This window comes from Ischnura elegans, chromosome 5 (assembly GCF_921293095.1).
Source record: "Ischnura elegans chromosome 5, ioIscEleg1.1, whole genome shotgun sequence".
Lineage (NCBI taxonomy): Eukaryota > Metazoa > Arthropoda > Insecta > Odonata > Coenagrionidae > Ischnura > Ischnura elegans.
In genome coordinates, this window is record NC_060250.1 from 14,855,158 (window position 1) to 14,877,122 (window position 21,965).

The 21,965-nt window shown below is 40.7% G+C and overlaps 1 protein-coding gene across 2 annotated transcripts in view; it reads right to left on the minus strand.

The window, feature by feature from the left end:
• Positions 1–21,965, minus strand: part of LOC124158516 (transmembrane protein 47) — a 573,372-nt gene that overhangs the window by 404,993 nt on the left and 146,414 nt on the right. The window contains exon 1 of one of the 2 annotated variants that reach the window (XM_046533643.1): positions 16,665–20,821. The exons of the other annotated variant lie outside the window; for it this stretch is intronic. Within the exon in view, the coding sequence (XP_046389599.1) occupies positions 16,665–16,685 (21 nt within the window). The 5' untranslated portion in view covers positions 16,686–20,821. Of the gene's footprint in view, positions 1–16,664; positions 20,822–21,965 lie in introns of those variants that run through there. 2 annotated transcript variants of the gene reach the window in all.

Here is a 21,965-nt window from a genome sequence, read left to right on the forward strand (position 1 = left end):
TTCAAGGACGCAAAGCTTCCATGGAGAGTCTATGAAATACGAGATGCGTTCTTGAAAGCAAGGTTGTGGAATACATTCCTATTGTTTGCTCCGAACTATACCAGGGCTCACAAATCATCCCCATTGTTTGGGTAGATAATCCATTACGGTGGGAAGACTATGCAGTAACTTGCCGCGATTCTAGGCGCGGTGGAAATTTTTGAGATCATCGTAATTCAATACACAGGATCTGGGTTATACTCCCGTAATAATAAATATTTCATAATTAGTGAGATTTAAGGCAAGAATTCACCATATAGAGCCATTAATGTACTAGGGTAAGATAATTTTCATATTTAGCTGCACGCATTGACGGTTTTGGAATTCCAATCCATCACTCCGCTTACAAAGGTTATTCAAAGAGCAAATTAATAATAGAATTCATGCGTATTTAATAACACTTAAGTCTATACAAGCGATATCGCACGATGAAGAAAAGCCATCTTAGATATGGAGGGACATATGCCTTATTGTGAATTATAAAAAGGACATTTTTTGCAAATTAGCCCGATCTGCGTCTCATCACAATTTCCACTTCCTTTTGAAATTCAAATTCAACTGTTTGGGCAGCATATTAGAGGAACGTTAAGCCGTGGTCCCCTTGGTGCCTTTCGTCAAGAGAAGGCTAATGCCGGAATCTGTGAGAAAAGTGGAGGTCCTCTCCACTTTTCTCACAGAAAGGACCTTAGCTATCGGTCGCCTCCTCTATATACCAAGCTATACCGAAATCGTAGAGTGCGTAGATCTGATAGAGAAGCTATTGAGACCTTGCTACGATAGAGGAAAAATATAGTCACCGAGAGATAATGCTAAATTTTCTACTTAAAAATTGCGTGATCCGGTTGGTAAGATATCTAAGGTAATGGAAAATAAATGATGGAGTAAGTTAAAAAAAACGCCCGAAAGAACCCTAGGCTCAAACCTAAAAGCCCTAATATATCAATTAAATTCAGCAGCAGAAAATAAGAGAATAGAAAGAACCAAAGATGAGAGAGGCAGCGTATGCGATGAGCGGGTGGCTGTGATGATGAGGCATGGAACGAGTGTGAATTGATTGCTGCTCCTGGAGGTGAGCGCCCTGATATTAACGGGCGGCGTTTACTCGCGCAAGAGGAGACACGGACGAGGACAGCGCCCCGGGACGAGAAAGTCTTTCAAACGCCATTCTCATTTTCTGACCGCACCCAGATAGATGCCCTAAATATCGACAGCAAGGGGAGCGTATGCAGATTTTAACAGTCGACATGCCAAGACTGAAAAAAAACAATTATATGATGGACCACTGTTTTTTCGATTAGCTTACTGATTATAATGTTTATTTTTATTTTGTTAAATATCGGATAGGTTTCCGTATATTATTTAAGAAGTATTGTGACCGCCTCCCCTTCCTTCATGGAATTCCCTCTTAAATTCAAAGTAAGGCCTGCTCCATTTCATTCTATCTAAAACAATCTAATTCTCTGCCTTCCTATCACTCGTTCACCCAACAATAAAGCGGGAAGGTGACGTGGGAAAGGCACTCTTCCACCGCAAATAGATTTTGTTAAAATGATTGGACTTCGCCGAGGTAAATTATTTCAAGACTGCAGAAAAACTTAACAAATAACAGGTAATTTGTGAAAAGGAATATTCTAGTTTCATTGTGCTATTTTTTCCCGAAATATATAAATTACATGGACATATAAGGCACTAATACCAGTGTCATAATCACTAAAATAAATTACCTATGCCATGGTAGGAATTAATCTAACCAGGAAAAACTGGTACCAGAGACCCTCGGGTTGGCGGGCTGTTAGTATAAAGAGGTTGAATGTATTACGTACACGGTCCAAAAACCAACCACCCACAGACGAGGGATAATTGACAATTTCTGAAAAGCTCAACAGCTTTCACATTTATTATCCTGAATGTCAATTCTGCTCGACAAAATAAATGACGCATAAAAACAATTTGCATGTTTAGGAAGATAGATTTATCAGGCATTTGCAATTGAGAAAGAACGGAAAGAAGCAATATTAAATATTTTTTCGAAGACTAGATATGGTCTTAGGCTTAAATTAATCGTGCTATTCTTACTTTGAAATTAATTGAAGCGTTTGCTCAATTTCCTGGATATAGACAGTTACTTATACCAATAAGTGGTATAAGTAACTGTCTATATCCAGGAAATAATGGAATACCACATAGTTAACCAAGAGTTAGTGAATTTCGTTAGCTCAATGTCCCAAATAGAATTATGAAATGTAATTAAGAAACAATAAGCATGCTAGTGACACTGATGAATTGCATAAAAAGATCCTGACTCTTTACGCTTAAGTAAAGCAGATTTTAGAAATCAGATACCATAACGTTTTCCATAAAATCTTTCGATAGATTCATTTATCAGCGTCACCCATAATATCAAAAGATATAACTGACGACAAATGGAAAGGCCCTCATCTTTAATATAATGGAACAAAATGACATCTCCGTGCATAAGGCCTTTCAATAAGAAAACAAAATTCCGAAACTTCATCATCACGATATTGACAGCCTTTTTACGGAAAATTTTGGAGGCCTTGCCCCATCGATTCGAGCTATGTTGAGATAATACAACTCTGAACTCAACCACCACTGTGGGAATTTTCGACGTCCTCAACACCCACGTTTTGAAACTCAAACCAACAATGAGTAGCGGGCCCAGAACAGTCAAAACGCGGCGGAAAACTATTCCCGCATTAAATGTTTCTCGAGATCCCCAAGGGGCGGAACCACCATTGCGCCGCTTCGTCAACCTTTAACGCCATTTCGCGACCCCCTGAGGGGATAAGGGACAACTGAGGGTGAGGGCTAGGCAAAGAAAGGGTAAACCAGCGCCCTCAAAAACGATCACAGGCAAACAAAACTTTGTTTGGGCTTAGGGAGCTGAAATTTTCGATAGCAGCAGATGGAGTTTGGCGCGGATTGAAGCATAGAACCAATAATATAGCATTACGCATACACAAAATTCATTGATATCGTAACAAAAAAGTTATACTTTTGGACTGACTACAACTTTGGCAAGGAGCAAACGGGTAGAAAAATTGATGAGGCCAGTTTTTTCTGCCCAAAAAAATGCAAGTATATCTTTGCTCTTCAGAATTAAAGAAAATATATGTATGGTATTAATAAATGATCGAATTTCAAGATTAATTTTTCCATGCTTACCTATAACATTAACGAAGAATTGTGTACGATTGTTATAATTAAAGTGTTCTACCGACTTCGGGTATTTCGTTTCCATAGGGTATTTTATAAGTATTCCGGCAGTCTCCCCTGTCTTCATGGAATTCCCTCTTCAATCAATTTCAACAAATAATTCCACCCTCTAACACTGTTTTCAACATCTCCTCCCAGCCAAGTACACGCTCCATCCACACCCATAGCTTCTCCATTTTTTATCTGAATTGCGAATAAACAACAGAAATATGTTTAACTTCACATAAAGAATACATTACGATTACATTTATATTCTTCTAACACCCTGACCATTCGAGAAAATAAAGGGGATCTGGTTGATGTGGTGGCTAGAGTGTTGGCTTCCCACCCCGTAGGCTCGGGTTCAAATCCCAGCGGTGGCAGAGAATTATCAGAGACTACCCGATCCCTGCTTGAGTGTTGTATGGAGGACAGTTCAAGCGCAACACTCTGTCCGTCGGATGGGACGTTAAGCCGTGGTCTCCTTGCCGCCTTTCGTTAAGAGCAGGCTAATGCCGACGCCGGGTTTCTCTCCACCCTTCCTTACCTACCCTTCCCTCATGGTGCAAATGAACTCAGCTGTCGGTCGCCTCCTCCAAATACCATACCATACTGAGAAAATAAATATCATAAAAGAATTATCAAGAAGTGTTTCAACTTAAAATTTTCCATTTCCAATCTTCTTAATTTTTTACGAATATATTTACTTACCTTGCGGCGATTAGATAGGACGAACATACGATAAAAAATAGTATTTTTAGAAGTGCCGAATCAAGCAGATAGCGAATGCGCTAACCTTCACTGATGAAAGCATTAAGAGGGATAACCAAAAAAGAAAGAAAACCTAGAAGCAATCGTGTCGACGCTTCGCTAGATTAACTCCACTACATGTGCAGGGAATCTTTCCGAGCACTTCCTCAACGGCATTTTCATTCCGAAAGGCATTTTCATTTTTTTTGCAGGATTTTAAATCACGTAACTCCGAGCCAGATCCGTCCCACGCAATTTTCTCATTAAGATTCTCCTACTTCCACCGGTGGCTAACAAGCGTTTCAAAGTGTCTCTCTCCCGTCCTTTCCGCCCGCTTCCTTTCAACATTCTTCCGACGATCACAGACTCTCGCAAAACCGGTATATCTCCCCTCTCGACCACTCTTGCCTCCTTGGAGTCAAAGTCCCCATCCTCTTCCGCGTAATATCACAACGCAATGAACTTTTTCCCCCGCCCCATCATCCAACCAGAGCATTGCCCCCAACTTTTTCAATTACACTATCGCACGCTAATTTCTATTCGATAGACGAGCGTGGAGACAGCACAAAAAATTCAATTGAAACGCGAATAGCGCGGTCTATTCTTACCTCAGCATTACAAAAACCTCCAAGCAGTGGGTAAAAAAAGTCCATACTAAAGCGCCTTTTTTCTTATGATATTGAAAACTTGGATGCGAAACATTTTGCGTACATTTTTTCAAGCTTTAACTGATGAGCTAGTAGCTAGGTGATAGATTTATATAGGGGAAGAAATAGCAAAAAATAGTACAAAATATTTATTTTATCATCCAATGCAATTTCAAATGAAAGTGAAGAGAACTAGCTTAAGTAACATTTTCTATCTATATTTTCTATTTTCAAAATTCAATTAAGTATCTGACTGGAAATTTTTAACCAGAAAAAATTTGTATCATTCGACTTTAGATTTTGGCTCCAAAAAGGGACTTCATAAAAACTTGACTTTTTCCCCAATTCAATCGATAAATGGAAATATTTAATGATGATTTAATTTTCAGCTGAAATAAGGGTGTGCTACTGAGACAAAATTCCAAATGTGGTTTAAAGGCAGGACTAATGTTAGGAACTGAATACAATCAAATATCAATCGATAGATAGGTAAATGATAGGTAAGGTTAACTATTACACACTCACAGTTAGACACAATGCTTCGCACTTGATTCAATTTCTGCATTTCCACGTACCTCTAGTACTACTACTATTTCACACCAAATGTCATCGCAAAACAAGACTAAAACGTTTGAATCTACATTTTAAAATGCTCATAATATTTCCTACTTCAGATTACAGAAATATTTCTTAATAACAAATTCTGTAGCAATAGACATAAAAACAAGCAACGGGGGTTGCAGAGAATAAAATATTTAGTTTTAATTCAGAATTCATACCGTCTTATTAATATACTGACAAATAATATTTGCCTCAGAAAAATTATGCGTAGTCATTTGGTATGCGTAGTATTTACAGAATGCGTCGTCCTAAACTTGAATAAATACATATAAATAAAATGGTAAACCCACAATGAGTATAATCCTATTACTACGACAAAACTATGGAAAAGAATCAAGAAAATTGAAATAATGTTGAAAAATTGTGCTCGTTTAACATTGATATCCATCGTTAACGGTTAAATTCACATCAATACAACTTTTCTTGCTTGAAATATTGTGTTATACATTCTACTCAAAAGATATAAATAAATCTGAGATAAAAGAGGATAAGGCTTAACAATGATACCTCCTAAATTCATAGAGGCGCCGAACTTCCAAGCGCTAGACGTGCTTAACATATTAAACATATAAAAATCCCAGATTGAATACAAATAATATGAAACAATATTTTTCACTTCCAAAACTACTCATAAACTATAATATAACCCACAAACGTAGGGTCATATATATATGCGGGATAAAATATTTGCAGAAATAATTTATCTGCACGGGCGAAATGACTGAATTTGCTATGCTAGTCACGTATTTCTCTCGTGGTAATAGCTGCGTGACGACGGGACCGTACACAAAATATACGTCACGAATGAGGGAATAAATATTACGGATGGGACCGGGAGGTATTTTCAATTCAAAGACAGGCCTTGTACTGCAATTGCCCGAGATCTGGGTCGTGCATTCGGACAATATATGAGGGCATAGAATCTACTAGAAGCCATTGTACTACGCAAATTCATACACTACATACCGTCACTTAATCGAGTCACACAATCGCCCTGCATAGCGCAGTAGAGATTAAAGTGGCCGTGTCACGACAAAGCGATTCGAAAAATCAATTTCGAATTTTGTCATAATCATTATTCAGGTTACTAACGGTTAACGTAGGTTTGCATGGACTATCAACAAAGTATTCCGGCAGTCTTTTCTCCCTTCATTGACTTCCCTCTTCAGTTCACGATAAGATCTATTCCTTTTCACTCCACCAAAATATCCTATTCTCTTCTTTCCCCTCCCCTGCTTGCCTAAGATTATTTCAGGGCACGGCTTTTTTATTGTAAAAATGCGAAAAAGTGAACTTTCGCATAAAACGCACGATTTTTTCGCAAAAGGGTCGTAGAGTATTTAGATTTAGTTTGATATAGACACAAACAGAAATTTCAATCGAAATCTGAGATCTTAAGAGAAAACAATTTTGCTGAATCGAGAGGTGAAATGACACATTATGACACAAATAGAGACGATGTTGAAAATGTTCCTCTCTGCATGTTTATAAAATTTGTTTAAGTTTCAAATAAGTTATATTCCATGAAAAATGACCGGTCGTGGGGGAGTGATTCGTGATATTAAGCTGAGATCCCGGGAAAAGCATAATGGGGACGAAATAAGGAAATGACTTAGCGCGCTTAGCGGCGGGGCCTCGCATTAATACCGCGTCGCCCAGACAACGCCATCGTGTCGCGGAGAATGTCCCGACGTAAAACGGCCGTAAAGGAAATGATTAAGTGGCTCACACTGCAGCGACTGTAATTAGCGACGATCCGACCAAAATAAATGCGAATGGAGACGCTAGACCTGAATAAAAACTCCCAAGCCTCTGGACCAGTACCCCTCGTTATCCACAGAAAAGAATATGTAGCAATTGAAATAACAAAACGACTTTATTAAACCGAGACTTAGACTAATTCCTTCGTCCATTTTACCCTCGATGAATATACGAGCGAAAAATGGGGACTCGCTCACTGTGTGCTAACCGAATTGACTCGGTGAAACCCAATGGGTTGGTTAGGGTTGATTTCATACCCAACCAGAGCAGAGAAAGCTAATAACAAAATGAATTGATTACAATTCGTCTCGATTCAATGTAACTTGTTAAAGCTAAATGTTACTTTTCCTAAAAAGTTAATGATTTAGGATTAATTTGAAAACATTACTATACCATAGAAAACTTCCGGTGATACATCTTTCATGTTCAACGGGCAGGCGATGTCACCAAGGAGGCATTTGCGTCAATGTGGACATTGCATTCGAGTGCTCTCATGCATTCTATTGTTGAAATAATACCTGCAATTTACCACGTTTATAATCTTGAAAAATTGAGAGTATTTATTTCAACATGGAAACATTCCACTCCAAAACGCTTGAGTCTTTGGATTTTTTTTCGAGTATTATCGTGTGAGGAAACGATCTGAAACTTGGACGTCACCTCTCTTCCGTTCGCATCAATACCCCAGGGTATATTCATTGCATTCTTGAACGAATACCAAACAATTATGCATTCTTAGATATCGTTTCATTCATCCCATTGACTGTCGGAGAAACTTCGAGCCTAAAGTCGAACAGATCTACATGCACCAAAAGTTAACGAAAATTAAGTGAACTTAGTTATGAATTGGTTAATCAACAATTTTAACGTAAAAATGATAGTTGCATCTATATAATATAATTATTTACAATACGTACACGGTTGATTTTAATTGTTGAATTTCAATATTGTTAATTCCAAACTTCGTTCCGGACTAATCCGCACGAAGTGTGAACGTAAAACATTCAGGATTGAAGGTTCATGGGTCAGTTCCTTCTCCAGGGCAATTTGGTACGCGAGGATTATAGATAGGAGGAAGCATCGGCAGTAATAACTCGTGAATATTCAGTCAGTAGCCAGTGACTCTAGTTACTAGAGTAATAAACTCAAGGTTGCGATTTACTTCATATATCTAATTTTAATTTTGAACACATACTGAAACTTAGAGGGGATGTAGCTATATTTTTAGCATGCACTACCGAGAAGAATTTTATAAAACGGAGGAGGAAGAACGAAGAAGTGCTGGTCGTGATGGGTGAGGTTAGGCAGCTTCTCGATGAGATACGGAGGAGACAGAGGGTATGGATGGAGCGAGTACTGAGCGTTGAGGGGACGTTGAAAACATTGTTAGAGGGTAGAATGTTAGGGAAACGAGGGTGGGGAGGGAAAAGAATAGGATTTTTAGATAGAATGAAAGGGAGTAGGCCTTTTTGTGAATAGAAGAGGGAAGTCCGTAGGGTGATACTGCGCCAGAATACTTCGTCAATACTACATTCAAAACTACTTGAATCGATAGAATACTTTAAAAGTAATAATTTGTTACTTATGACCCAGACAAAAAAACGAAAAACTTAAATCATAATGTGTGAAGCTTCATACACGAAGTAATGATTATTCACAAAGTTACAGGTTTTATAATTCAATTTTTTTTAAATTTAACTACTTTCCAGAAGGAAGGAAGAGTATAGGATTATTTTTGGATAGAATGAAAGGGAAGAGGCCTTATCGTGAATTGAAGATGGAAGTCCATGAGGGGAGGGAAGACAGCTAGAATGCCTCCTAAATACTCCATGAAAACCATCCTTAATCGATAGAATACTTAAATAATAATAATAATAATAATTTGTAACTTATGGCCCCCACACTAAAAACGAAAACCTTAATTTATAATGAGAGAAGCTTCATACACGAAGTAGTTATGATTCACTACGTTCAGATTTTATAATTTAAATTTTTTTAAATTTTACTACTTTCCGTAGAGGAAGGAAGTGAATAGGATTTTTAATAGAATGAAAGGGAATAGGCCTAATTATGAATTGAATGAATGAATTGAATTCCACGAAAGGAGAGGAGACTACCACAATACTTCCTAAATAATCCATGGAAACCTAACTCAATCGGCAGAATACTTCAATAATGATCGATCGTCATTTTGGGACGCAAAAATAATATTTTTTCACCTTCGTTAATTTCTCAATGCAAGTCTCAATGAGCAATTCCGAGGGAATGCAATTGGAAAGATTAAAGAGTCCAGCTGCGGAAACGCTTAATTGGGATACGAAAGAATTCCCCGGCGCGCCCACACGCACACGAGCGACCCCTTTGGCGAAACATCATAATAAATTCGGAAATAAAGCGGAATGATTTACGTTTCCCACGATATATATTTTCATGCGTGAGGAGTTCCTATAAGGAGACGCGGAGACAATCACATTCATCTCTCCGTTCTTCTGCACTAGCGCAGCACGATGGGAACAAAAGCCTTCTGGGGCCAATTAAGATACACTGGGATATGGCTAATTACAAAAGGGATCTTTTTCCCTTCAGCTTAACGCTCATTAAAGTATCATCCGGATCATTTAGCATATACATCTGGCATTAACATAAAAATGATTAAAAAAAATTAAATTCACGGAAGCGGGATGTCGAATTGCTCGAGTTGTATTCGAGTAAATCAAAGGTATGATATTATGAAGTGGGATAATTAAAGCATCTTAAATTGCAATGTTTTGAGGCATTACTTGATGGAATTCCTTAAAGACTATTAGGAAAGAAAAAAACTCATTTTTACAATATTTTATTCACTCGCGATTAACACACGTGTAGATAAGGTGTAAAATCTTTGTGCATTAAGTGTGTACTAACGCCAGAAGATAATAAACTGTATCGAAACCCTATCGCGAGTTTATAAATTATTGTGGAACTAGTGAAGTTTTATTTTTTCCTGATAGAATATTGAATTTTTCAGCGCAAAGTATACGAGGTATACCCCAAGAAAGTCCATCAGTGTACAAAACAATTTCTCCGGCATTGCATAAGGATTCTTAATGTCTATGAATACTTCATCGACTTCATTCACCTGCGAAACGAAAACCTATCCGCTGAATCTTCACCACTCAACGAAAGCCTTCACAAGGATTACATATAATTAGTGCACTTTTGCTTTAACTTTGCTCCTTCATGCGATTATCTGTACCCTGTATGTGTGCCAAAATTATCATAACATTCTCAACACCCAACAACCAACGGCAATGGCGGACGGAAGATAAAATAAGCATAGGATATAATGTCTATGAAAATGTACATTTTAAGTGTTTCATAATAATCAATTTTTTTCCTTTTATAAAAATTTCTCGGGGCATAAACGATAGATAGATTTTTGAGCTCTTTATTATTACTGCTATGTTATTACCTATACCAACAGGACCATTGATGGTATTTATTGACTTATTACGTGGGATAACAGAAGTTTAAGTACGTTTTCTTGACTAAAATAATACTAGGTTATACTATAATGTCATATAAACCAAACAAACGAAAACCGATAGTATTTAATTCAATCATTTATGAGAAACATTATTCGCGGGAGCGTACTAGGACATTATAAATTTTATAATCATATGTATATTCTGAGGAAGCTTGAAATTACATTGAATTTGGACGACAGCACTGCGGCAAACATGTGAGGTTTGACGGCAATATATTCGGAAGAATATAAAAAAATCACCTCAGGTCAACAATAACAAAAACTAATAGACGCAACTTTCCACTCAGTTCTCAGGCCAGCTAGATTTCACACGCTTTCGCACTATCTCTCACTCATAGCCTTCATTACCTGTTGCATTCATTTAATTTGAGTGTACTGTTCTTAAAATACAACAAATGGCGAAATGAAACCGGTACCAGCACGTTAACGACATTGAGGAAGAAATATAATTCGCCAGGAGACGAGGTCATGACCAAATTGAGTCTAGGATGCATGCCACCGCTATGCGCGTGAATAAATCAAATACTGGATCTTCGCCACAGTGAGCAGCAGATTACAAACCTTTAAACCTCTTGCGAATATCTCCAAGGTTCCTCTGGCTACCAAAGACCGAGTGCATTTGTCACGAGAAGCTTTGTTTAGCTAATTGAAAGTGGCTTGTCAAAGAAAAGAATGATAGTATTTGAAGAATCTGCGCTTTTCCCGGTAAATAGCATGGATGAAACCAGAGAGGCTTTCATGATCGGTTTTGCAGTCCTGACTCTAATTTACATTTCCCAACGAAGAATTAATACCAACGTTTTTAGATACACATTCACCCTGCGGACAGTGACGAGATCACCCTTGGTTGCCTGTTTAATCTTCGGAGCGATTTTCGGCTTGCGCGCATGCGACTAAAATTGAAATGAAATAACCCCAAATCAAGTGATCTTTGATTGGTGTGAGGGGCTCATTCCACTGATGGCGTTAGTTTCTTTTTTCACTCTTATTTCCCTCATTCAAATGTACCACCCATGAAGAAGGAGAGGTCTCGGAACTTTTTAAAAGATATTCATTACTATTCATTTTGCTAACAAATTTTTTTCATTATAAGTTGCGGACTTGCGGGTCATTAACGTTGTCCCACGGTTTTGGCTGTAGCGCATTATTTTGAGCACTATAATTCATATTTACCGTGAGGTTTTCTGCCTCGAATATCGCATATAAGGAACCAGAATGAAGGATATAAATGAGTATTCAAGAGATTCCATCTCTCTCCACGTGGCATGTTCAAATGAAATCACACAAAATTAACGTTAGCCACGTAAACCTATAACATTTATTCCTCCTAGTTGCCTTTGAAGGCATAATAGTCACTAAGGGTCATAATAGTTAGCAGCTGGGTATGCGTGGTATAAAACACAATTAGAATATAGTTAATGATGCCATATCGTCATTATAATTATCACATGATGAGTTATTTTTTGCGTAACGCACAGGATTTAGTTTACATTTACCAACTAAGAGACACAAAGAGAAAAAATATCAATTCACGGAAATATTCAGAAGCCCATCAAATCAAATACGCATCACTTCGATGGAAATTTTTGTGACCACAAACAAAGGCCGGCTTCGAAGATACAACATCAATTCTGCATCATAGATGTTCACTTAGAAGACCGCGTTCACAGGCGGAGATATACGAGCTAAATCAGACGCATTCAGACCCTCGGGCAAGCAATAAGCCTGCGGCCAAGCGAATGGCGCCATAGCGCATTCTCTCACAGCAACGATCTACGCGTTGGCCCCGAAACGTTGACAGAGATGCCACGATGGTCATCGGTGAGGATTTCCAGAGGTGTAGGCGAGGAAATAGACGCTGGCTTAACCCTTTATAACCCAGAGCTGATTCTGGGAAAATTCAAATTTCAAAATTTTTCATTTTGAAATCTTGAAAATTTTACACTCAATGATAATGATACTGGCAGCTAAATATTTCGTCATTAAAATTTACTCTACAAAATAATAGGTAGTTAAGATATCTCCTGGAAAGAGCTGAAAGTTTAAACATTTTTGGTGTTGCTTAGAAGCAAGATTGGGTTATAAAGGGTTAAGGTAAGGTACTACTATTTTATCAGGATGAGACCCTCTCATCAAAACCTAAGCTAGAATCACGATAGAGAAATTCAGAATTTGAAACTCATTCCCTTTGAAATCTATTGCCGAAGAGATCAGGCCTAAAGCATGAGGTCAACATGGAAGTAACACATTCTTCCAATTCTGGAGCTGGAGAAAAAGAGCTAACAAAACATATCTTCGAACCTAACTTTATGGAAACAGAATCGACTCCCGTAATTGAGAAAGTGGAAAGTGTTGAATCTGAGGAAATGTGTGCTAGGTAACACATTTTACCCCCGATTCAACACGTTTGTCATTCGCATGAATAGAAATTGTTCGGCTAAATGTCAACGAGTATCTTCACTCCTTATGCGTAAACGTTAAAAAACTGTGCTCACAAATGACTCGTCCCTGTTGATTGGTGCCTCCTGTCAAGAATAACAAAGAGCGTTGATAGCATTTATTCATGATCTACAGACATTCCACAGCGGAGAAGTCATGAGTCGATGCGTTCGAAATGTGGTGCTACAGAAGAATGATGAAGATAAAATGGATCGACCGAGCCAAGTAATGAGAAAGTGCTGAGAGGGGGAGAAAAGAGAAGTCTTTCAAAAAAACCTAGAAGGAGAAGACTAGACAACTTAATTGGCCACATTATCATACAAGATGGCCTGATAAAAACGATCGTAGGAGGACCGGAGGAAGGGAAGAAGGGCAATCCCGAATGAGTTATATAGGATACGTTATAAATGATGCAAAAGAGAAGAAATAGGTCTCTATGAAAAGGCTAACCAATAGGAAAAAGGGGAATGGAGCCAATCTTCAAACCAATCTTAGGGATGTTTAAGAATACCGGGACTAGCCGCGGTGTTAACTTTTACGGGAGTCACCCGCAATGCACAAGTAGTGCGAAACATTAATTCGCCTTGACCAGAATCCTGGTCAAGGCGAATGATTTTTTCTTCAGGGAAGTTAACTAATGATGATGAGGATGAAACATTCCACGGTCGAATTTATAACTCACCTTAGGGGAAAGGGTAAGGATATTGGGCAAGCGAATAATGTAGAAGAGGCCAACAGCGCACAAGGATAGAATATGGTATGTGCAGCACTGAAGAACGAAATTCAACGTGGGAAGGGGAACAGACCCGGGTGAATATATACGGAAAATTGGCAGATAATCATGTCCAAAAATTCGTTAGTATCCAAAGGTTTTTTAAATCATGTAAAAACCCTTTCTACACAGCAACCCCCCCCCCCCCCCGTTTCACACTATAGAAGAACAATAGAAGAAGGGCACGGGGTAAACTACCCAGGAGAAGAAGATCATCTCGACGAGGACTCCATCCGGACGACCACAACGCGAAAGAAGACGGTGAAGGCGTGCGTGGTACCCTCACCCATCCTGGAACCTTTCTTTTCTCCCCCCAACCCTGCCTCTCTTCGAGACCCTAAAACACGACCCTTCCCCCCTCCCCCCCCCCACAGCCTTCAATATCCTCACTTCTCGTCACCCAAACCCCATCCTACACCTTACCCCCTCCCTTCAAGCACCAAGGTATATATAAGGAGGAACTCTTTAAGACTTGCCACACTTGATAATGTCGTTTGTAACGACGAAACGCGTTGTCTAATAATAAAACTCAGTGGAAATATTGCAATGTCTTATTTTAATAATATGTCCAAAAAAAGCCCATTAAAAATGAGTATACCTCTAAAATTCTTATAAATGCAAGTAAAAAGATGCTATTTCTTCTCAACCTTTCACAAAACTTTATTATCGTTAAGGCGTGCAATCTCTCTCAGGGTAATGAGGGGAACGTCAGTGATAAGGCGAGGATTACCCCAAGACGCAGCAGCGACGCCTCCTTCAAGATCTCCGGACATCCATCCATAGTCGAAAGGAGACCGTTCGTTCGCTGGATGACAGTGAGGAAGGAAATTGATCGGAATTCGGAGGGAATGACTAGAGAGAATATTAGGAGGAGAGCGTCGGTCCAGCCTCGTGAGGGCCTTAATCTCCTCCTTCAAAAATCTTTCTTTCTTTCACGTCCATTCCTTCGCCTCTAAGCCCACTTGACAAAGCTGAAGAGATTACTGGGACGGGCGGAAATGTAATGATGGCTTTTCACACCCAATAACGCCCGCCACCATTCTCCCTAACGCCATCGAATGGAACACTCAAAACTCATATATCTGCCCTCAATCTTTCATCTTGTCTCTGACCTACACACCTATATTCCAAAGGGACGGCATTGCTCAGCTATCAAATGGACGTTCTCAACGGCAGACAAATAAAAAATGTATTGGAAAAAACCACACCATTAATAGCACGAGATCCAAATTCTACCGACTAATCAACAAAAAGAATGATGAAAAGCGAATGGATTGGCCGGAAAGTAATGAGGAAGTCCTAGGAAGAATTGGAGAGAAGTGAAGCCTTATGAAAACCTTAACAAGAAGACGAAACAACCTGATAAGTCACATCTTGAGACACGGCTTGATGAAGACAATCATCCAATGTAGAAGCCAAAATCCGTCATGACCCTCTCTTTTTCTTTACCGACCCCCTCCCCCTCAGATTTTAAATTTCCCACTGATATTGTAGGACAGAACTGTATTTTTCATCTGACGACCATATTCGGACATCCAAAATTCGGGTCCTGCTAGCGAAGTACAACATATTACACCAAAGTGAAAACTCATCATATGCCATATCTACACGCTATATATCCAATAAAATTATATGCTTCGATCAAGAACAAATATATTGTTATTATATCGAAAGAATGTTCCAACCAGTCACACGTGGAATAGTTTAACTCATTCATCATCCACCGAGTTAAGGCATGATCACATGAATGCAAGGACTCAAAAGTTACCAAAAACTTATTTTTTCTTGTTATACTTATTTTGGCACATGGCACATCTTGTCCATAATTTATCAGTAAAAGCTGCTATCTTCCTCTTCATTACCCATTCCCTAGGAGAATTAATTAATTATCAAGAGGGAATACACGTCTTCTCACGTGACAACTAGATACCACAACACATCGAGCTCGCATGGATACGAAAAGATACAAGAGATTAGTCCAAAATCATTAGCATGAGAATTAATTTTTTCACTGACAATGAAGGATCAGAATAAATTCAGGTCACAAGAACAATACTTAGAGTACACATTATAATTTCTGAAGTATATCCCCTTTCTTAGACCTGAACCCACAAACTCCCTGGATATCGGCTGGCGTTGGAGCAGCTTACTTACTGTCTCGGGGGACTTTGATTTAGAGTGGTATGAACTCATTGGAGTGAAATAATTCCCCAAGGCCGCACTCATTCGTGGTCAAGGAAGTGAATGATTAAAATAAAAGTATTGGGTACGAAAATACAAAGAATTGATTGAAATACGGTCTAAAAAATGTTCTGTAAAAGGGAGAGAGAAATAAAAAAATTTGAAAATGGACAAAAGAAGACACAAACACGCAATAGCTCCCGGCCTTGTGGAATTATTTCGCTCAGGTGCAACAAATACGTAGAACGTTCACTCATTGAAACGTAAGAACTCATCACAAAGCAAAGAAACAGAATAGTAATCGAGTAACGACTCTACAAGCATAAGTTCAACTGATTCCGGCGCGATATGGTGAACGTTCGACAGATTGAGATGAAAGGTAGAAGCATTTTCCCACAATAATTTAATTCGTGGGACGCGTTTCGGCTCACAGAGCCATATGATACAAGATACTGCATTATATATGAACATCACGTTTATAGGGTATATTTTTTGGCACTTCTGGTTGAAGACGATGTTAAAGTTCCAATTATTAACCAGATGACGGCTCTGTGAGTCGAAACGCAGCGTACGAATTAAAATAATTGTGGAAAAGTGCAATTAACTTTCATTTCAATATCCATAAATTTAACTTGTTCTACGAAGTCCTCGCTAAAAAGTCATCTATAATCACGCAAAAGTGAAAAACAAAGACCACTGACAAGTGACCCACCTCTGCGATCTGGTTAGCCATGACTCCCTCTTCTTCGACCGCGCGCCTATGCCTTGGAGATTCCGTCTTGGACGCTGTCTTGCGCTCTTCAGATGCAACGAATTCACCCACGGAGGGAAGACACCCAACGGCGCTTCACTCCTTCCGCACAGCACACAAAAAACGAGGAATTTATGACAGGAGTGAGCACAACTCCTCTCCTCAAGGAGCTGCTGCAGGATTTTTATCAAGCTATTCACGCTTGAACACTCGAAGAAATCACAAATATCTCACACGTCGAGAGTCGTTTGATATTTCTTTCGAAGAAGGGTCACTGAAATACAGCCCAATTTGACGCTTTGAGCTCTATATATAATCTCGTTCTCTTGATAATTGCCACATAAAAAGGGCGATCAATTCACTTTGGGGCTTGAGAGACGAGAAAAATTCAGCTTCAAAGAACTTTGTCGGCTCTTTCTTCTCTAGCTATTCAAATTTATTGGGCTTCGCCGTGCATTAACCTTTCCCGATCGCCTTTCGTAAGCGGATTCTTGAGAAAACGGTGCACAAGGTCGGGTAAAACCAGGTAATATCACCCTAGATGGCTACTTATAACAACAATCAACAGGCTGGTGGAAGATTTTCCCGAAGAGTAAGACAACCTTTCGACGGGGAAAACAAATATTTGTCACAATCCTATCCGTCAAAGACGTTTTTCTGCATCAAATTTGTACACAAACACACAACACTGCCGAGCACACACGTAACGGAGACGGTGCAGAAATCCGCTGCTCTTGCTCTGGAGATCAGAAATAGTTCGTTTTCTTGACGCCCGTGCGATGGGAGGACGATGTGAAGACGTCGGAAAAGATTTCGGGGCGCACTCGTTCCGGGCTGATCACACGCAGCTGAGGAGACGGGCGGGAAAGAGTGACGAGGATTGGGAGTGACACGTGTGGCCCGTAGCACTTATCAGCCGAAGAGAACTCAAGTAGCAATATCCCTAGGACACACTACAAAGAGCAAACCGAGGAATCGCTTGCAAAAGGAAACGAAGTAAATAGGGGCTTGAAAGGATTTGTACGATTGGGGGGTTATTCTACCTTAGCTGACAATAAAAAGACACCTTATGGGAATGATGAAGACGTATTTTCAGTCGAAGCACAGTAAAACCACTAAACATTAACAAAGTGATCCAGGGACAGAAAAATTAATATTCAAACTATGGTGAGGGAAAATAAAAAGACGCAAGAACCACACAATGTGCTTCTTTAAAATAAAACGACCGTGTTAGAAGAATCAGAGTGGGACCGTAGAGAAAGGAGGACCGGAAATATTACGAATTTCCTCACAAAGATTTTGTTAGAATGGGGAATTACGATGTGGATTCGCGCACTTTTATTGGCCAGAATATAGCCTTCAGAGATTTTTATGATATGTTGATAAAGGAGGTGAACCTTTCGCAAATGAGATTAGGAAGAGGAAAGAGCAATATACTTATATCTCTGACTGGGTAGCGGCAGGTAGGCAGTGGCGGAGTGACGGCTCTTCGGGCGGAGGACGGGAGTATGATCGGCGGGAAGGAGAGCGGGGACTGTCCGCGGAAAAAGAAGACACAAGAACGGGAAATGACGAGCGGAGTTCACGCACGAGTGGATCCCCGCCCCTTGAGCGCGCGAATCATCCGACGGAGGAGGATAAAGATGAAACGAAGTGAAGCGGAATTGGGGAGATATAGTATGGATGAGGTATGAGCGACGATGGAGGGAGGAAGAGACGAGTCGGTCTCGGAGGGTAAAGAACACGAGGAAGAAAGCGAGCGAAACGTTTACTCAATTCCGAGATTGAGAAAGAGGATGAAAAATTATGCAAGGATCCCTCCCTTTGGGTGGACGCGTTCAATTATCCGAAAGAACGCGTGGATACACGGAACAGGTGGAAAATCTCAAAGGAAATTCCCTTAAATTAAATGCGGACGAATCAACTTACTCTGTTTAACAACTTCAATTACGCTAGAGAGCGGCGAGGAAGATAAAATATGGAGAACCCAAAGGAAATTTCCTTAATCTGGGAGATATGGTAGGAATCGGGAGAAAGTCTCGTATCAAGTTGGAATGTTGGGACCAAGAAAGAGGTAAAAATAAGTAAGGATGTTTGTTCCCAGAAGTTTCCCGTGGAGAATTATTTAAATGACACAATATATTTCACTTACGAGATAGCACCCCGGTAGAGGAGTAGTGTGGCGGTATCACCAAAAGATACTAACGAGAAAAAATAAACTTAAGAATATCTGGCGTTTTCTTGTAGGAGGGTCAAACTAGCAAAAAGGCTCTCAGATAGAAGGGTTTAAGGAATTAGACAACGAGAATACCGTATTAAGAATGCGCTCACCTAATTTAAAGAGGGCAAACTCTTCCGCCAAAACGTTGAAGAGAGTTTGTGGGCAGACGCACAGTGGGAATGAATCGACCCTTAGGACGTCATCCGGAGGAGTAAGTGGCCGAGACGCCGATGAACTCGGCGAGGGACGAACGGTACCGCGGGAGAGGAAGGGAAGAAGAAGGGTGGAGAGGGATTGTGCAGCGTTAGGGAGGAGGAGGAGTAGGAGCGAGCGGTGTGAGACAAAGGAATAGCGGGGACGACACAGAGAGGATATCCGTCGCTATGACGACGAGAAACGCCAAAACGAGAGACACACGGAGCGAAGACGGAATAGGAATTCTCGACTCAGTCGTTGCGCGACTGAGTGGAGGGAGGACTGGTTTCTCTGCGGAGGGGAAAAAATACGTGAGGAGGGGGTTGTCTTGGGCGGGAGGAATCGGATTGCTACCGTCGCGTACTCGGCAAAAGGAGGGCTGTCCCGCAAGAGTAGAAGTACGCTGGAACGAATATAGTGAGGGCGGGAAATGTATTTACGTCGGACGGCGAAAAAAAACAAATACGCAGCAGGGAATGAAACACGGGATAAACACAGAGAGTGGAATTACAACAATGCTTGGTCAAAGACAATTAAGAGGCCAAGAATGGCAAAAAGAAATACCTTATTTAACGGAGCTACTTGTAACAAGGGAAGGAGCGGTTGGGTTTGAAGGAGAATTTATGCACGGGATGGAGAAGGAAGTAAGACGAATAAGATTTAAAGGAGAATGAAAGCGAGTTGAGAGAATATTATACAGCAGAGAGCTCAATTGGCTGAAAAACTTGGAGGGAGAAAAAGTAACCTTCAAGGGTGGCAGAGCAAAAAAAAATGAACGAGCGGGGGGAGTGGGATATGTCGCGGATGGGAAGCAGATGCCGAAAAGAAGGAAGGAGATGCTGTCTTTGGTAGGAGAGGCAAGATGTTGAGGCAAAATTCAAGAATTCAGAAGGAGCAAAGAGGACCAGAGTGGCGGATTATAGGAAGAAGAAAAGAGAGGAAGATTGGCGGAGAGAAAGTGTACGAGAAAGACGGCGGAGGAGGAGGAAGATGACGCGGGAGAGAGCGTTCCTTCGCTAATCCTCGCTCGGCCTCACAAGAAAGGCCACGGGGAGATGCAAAAAAGGGCGACCGCTTTAGGCTCCACTTAGACCGCGGAGAAAACGAGAAGGGACCTAGGAACGACCCTTGGGGAATAAGGGTGGTGCAGAGAAGAGAGAGGGACTCGTGAAGGAAACTGGAGAAAGATAGGGAAGAAATGGAGGAAAACGAATGAGACAGTGAGAAGACACAAGAGAAGAGGAAGAAAGTAGTGGACGAAGGCGTACGGGGAGAGAGAGATTTGGACACGAGAAAAACTCGGGAAAGTAGGGAAAACTATAAGTCACGGAATAAAGTTAAAAAAAGAATAAACTGTCGGACCGACGGATCCTCAACACTCGACAATCGTTTGAGGGATGGAAAGATGCCTTGCGGGACACGTACACGAGTTTTATATTAAAATATCCATCAAAACGAAACCCCTTTCACTTTCCGAAAGGCATGAGCGAGCAGAGCGAGACTTTTATTTCTGAATACTTGGCACGGATATGAGGCAAGGAATAAATGAGAGGAGGTGAGTGAGACACAGAGGAAAGGAACGCGGTATTATTGCTAGGAGCAAAGCGTGTCGGCACGCCGTTGCCGGCAGGAGAGGAGATGTTACGGGGAAGTAAAGGGAAAGCGAGCGAAATAAGGGAGATTGAATATTTAAAGAAGTAAACAGAGGGAGAAAGAGGAAGAAGAGAAAAGGAAGCCTTCAAGTGGGTTGGGGGGGGGGGGGGGGCAAAAAAAAGGAATATGGGAAGACTGCGAGAGACGCCGGTGGTGGCACTTGACAAGGAAGAAGAGGAGAGGGGAAGAATTGAACAAGGTAGGAGCGAAGAGGTTTGGAAAGAGGGACGACGTTTAGCGACGCGGATGCTTATACGCCCGCGAGTAGAAAGAACGGTGCACGGAGAATTTTATCGGTTTATTGGGAAAAAGGGTGCTATTTCGCGTCGGAAGAAAACTCTCGCCTCGCCTAAATTAACGATGGCGAAGAAAACTGTTAAAAAGAGACAGTCCGATAGAAGAGAGATGGGAAAAGTACTCCTTTAGCGTTTTTGAAAAACACCTCGATTCGCGGAAAAAAGTTCCTCACCACGCTCCCTCTTAAGACTCAAAAACGACGCACGATGTTACGAGAGAAAACAGAGAAAAAGGTGCCCTGCTATCAAGGAAAACTTGTGTAAAGATGGGAGGGGACCAACTAATGTGGGAAAGAAAATGTGTATGCTTGGAGAGGAATGAAAGAGAGAGAGAGAGTTTGATAAGATATAAAGAGGAAGAAATTCGGGGCTTGACTTTCCCCGTCGATGGCGAAGGATTATATCCCGGTGATTACGATCGTTAACCCCGCTCTGGAAAACGAGTTGGAAAAACTTTTCCCCAAAGTCGGCAAATGGAAGCGGGTCGCTCCGGTTCGGAGAAGGGCTTTAGGTATATATATTTGGGCTTGGGGAAAACGAGAGGGGGGATATGGAGGTTAGACCGGGGTCTATGTTGGCGGTGCGTGTGGATGGAGGGGAAATGGAGTCGGGAAGACGAAAGGTGGGGGAGGTGAGAGGGAGGAAGGATTGAAGGAGGAAAAAAAACGCGGTTCGGTTGGGATGGGTGATCGCGGTGAAGATAAGGCAAAGGAGAGGAAGGATACAAACCCTTTTGTGCGGCTTGAGATTGGGAAAATCGTATCGCGGGGCGAATAGGCGAAGGGAGGAATCTTAAAAACAGCCCCCCGAGAAAGTTTCCGCAAGAGGAAGAAGGGATACCCCCATATATATTCCGCGGTGTGCGTTGTTGTATCAGGCGAGGAGCCCGAACGGTCG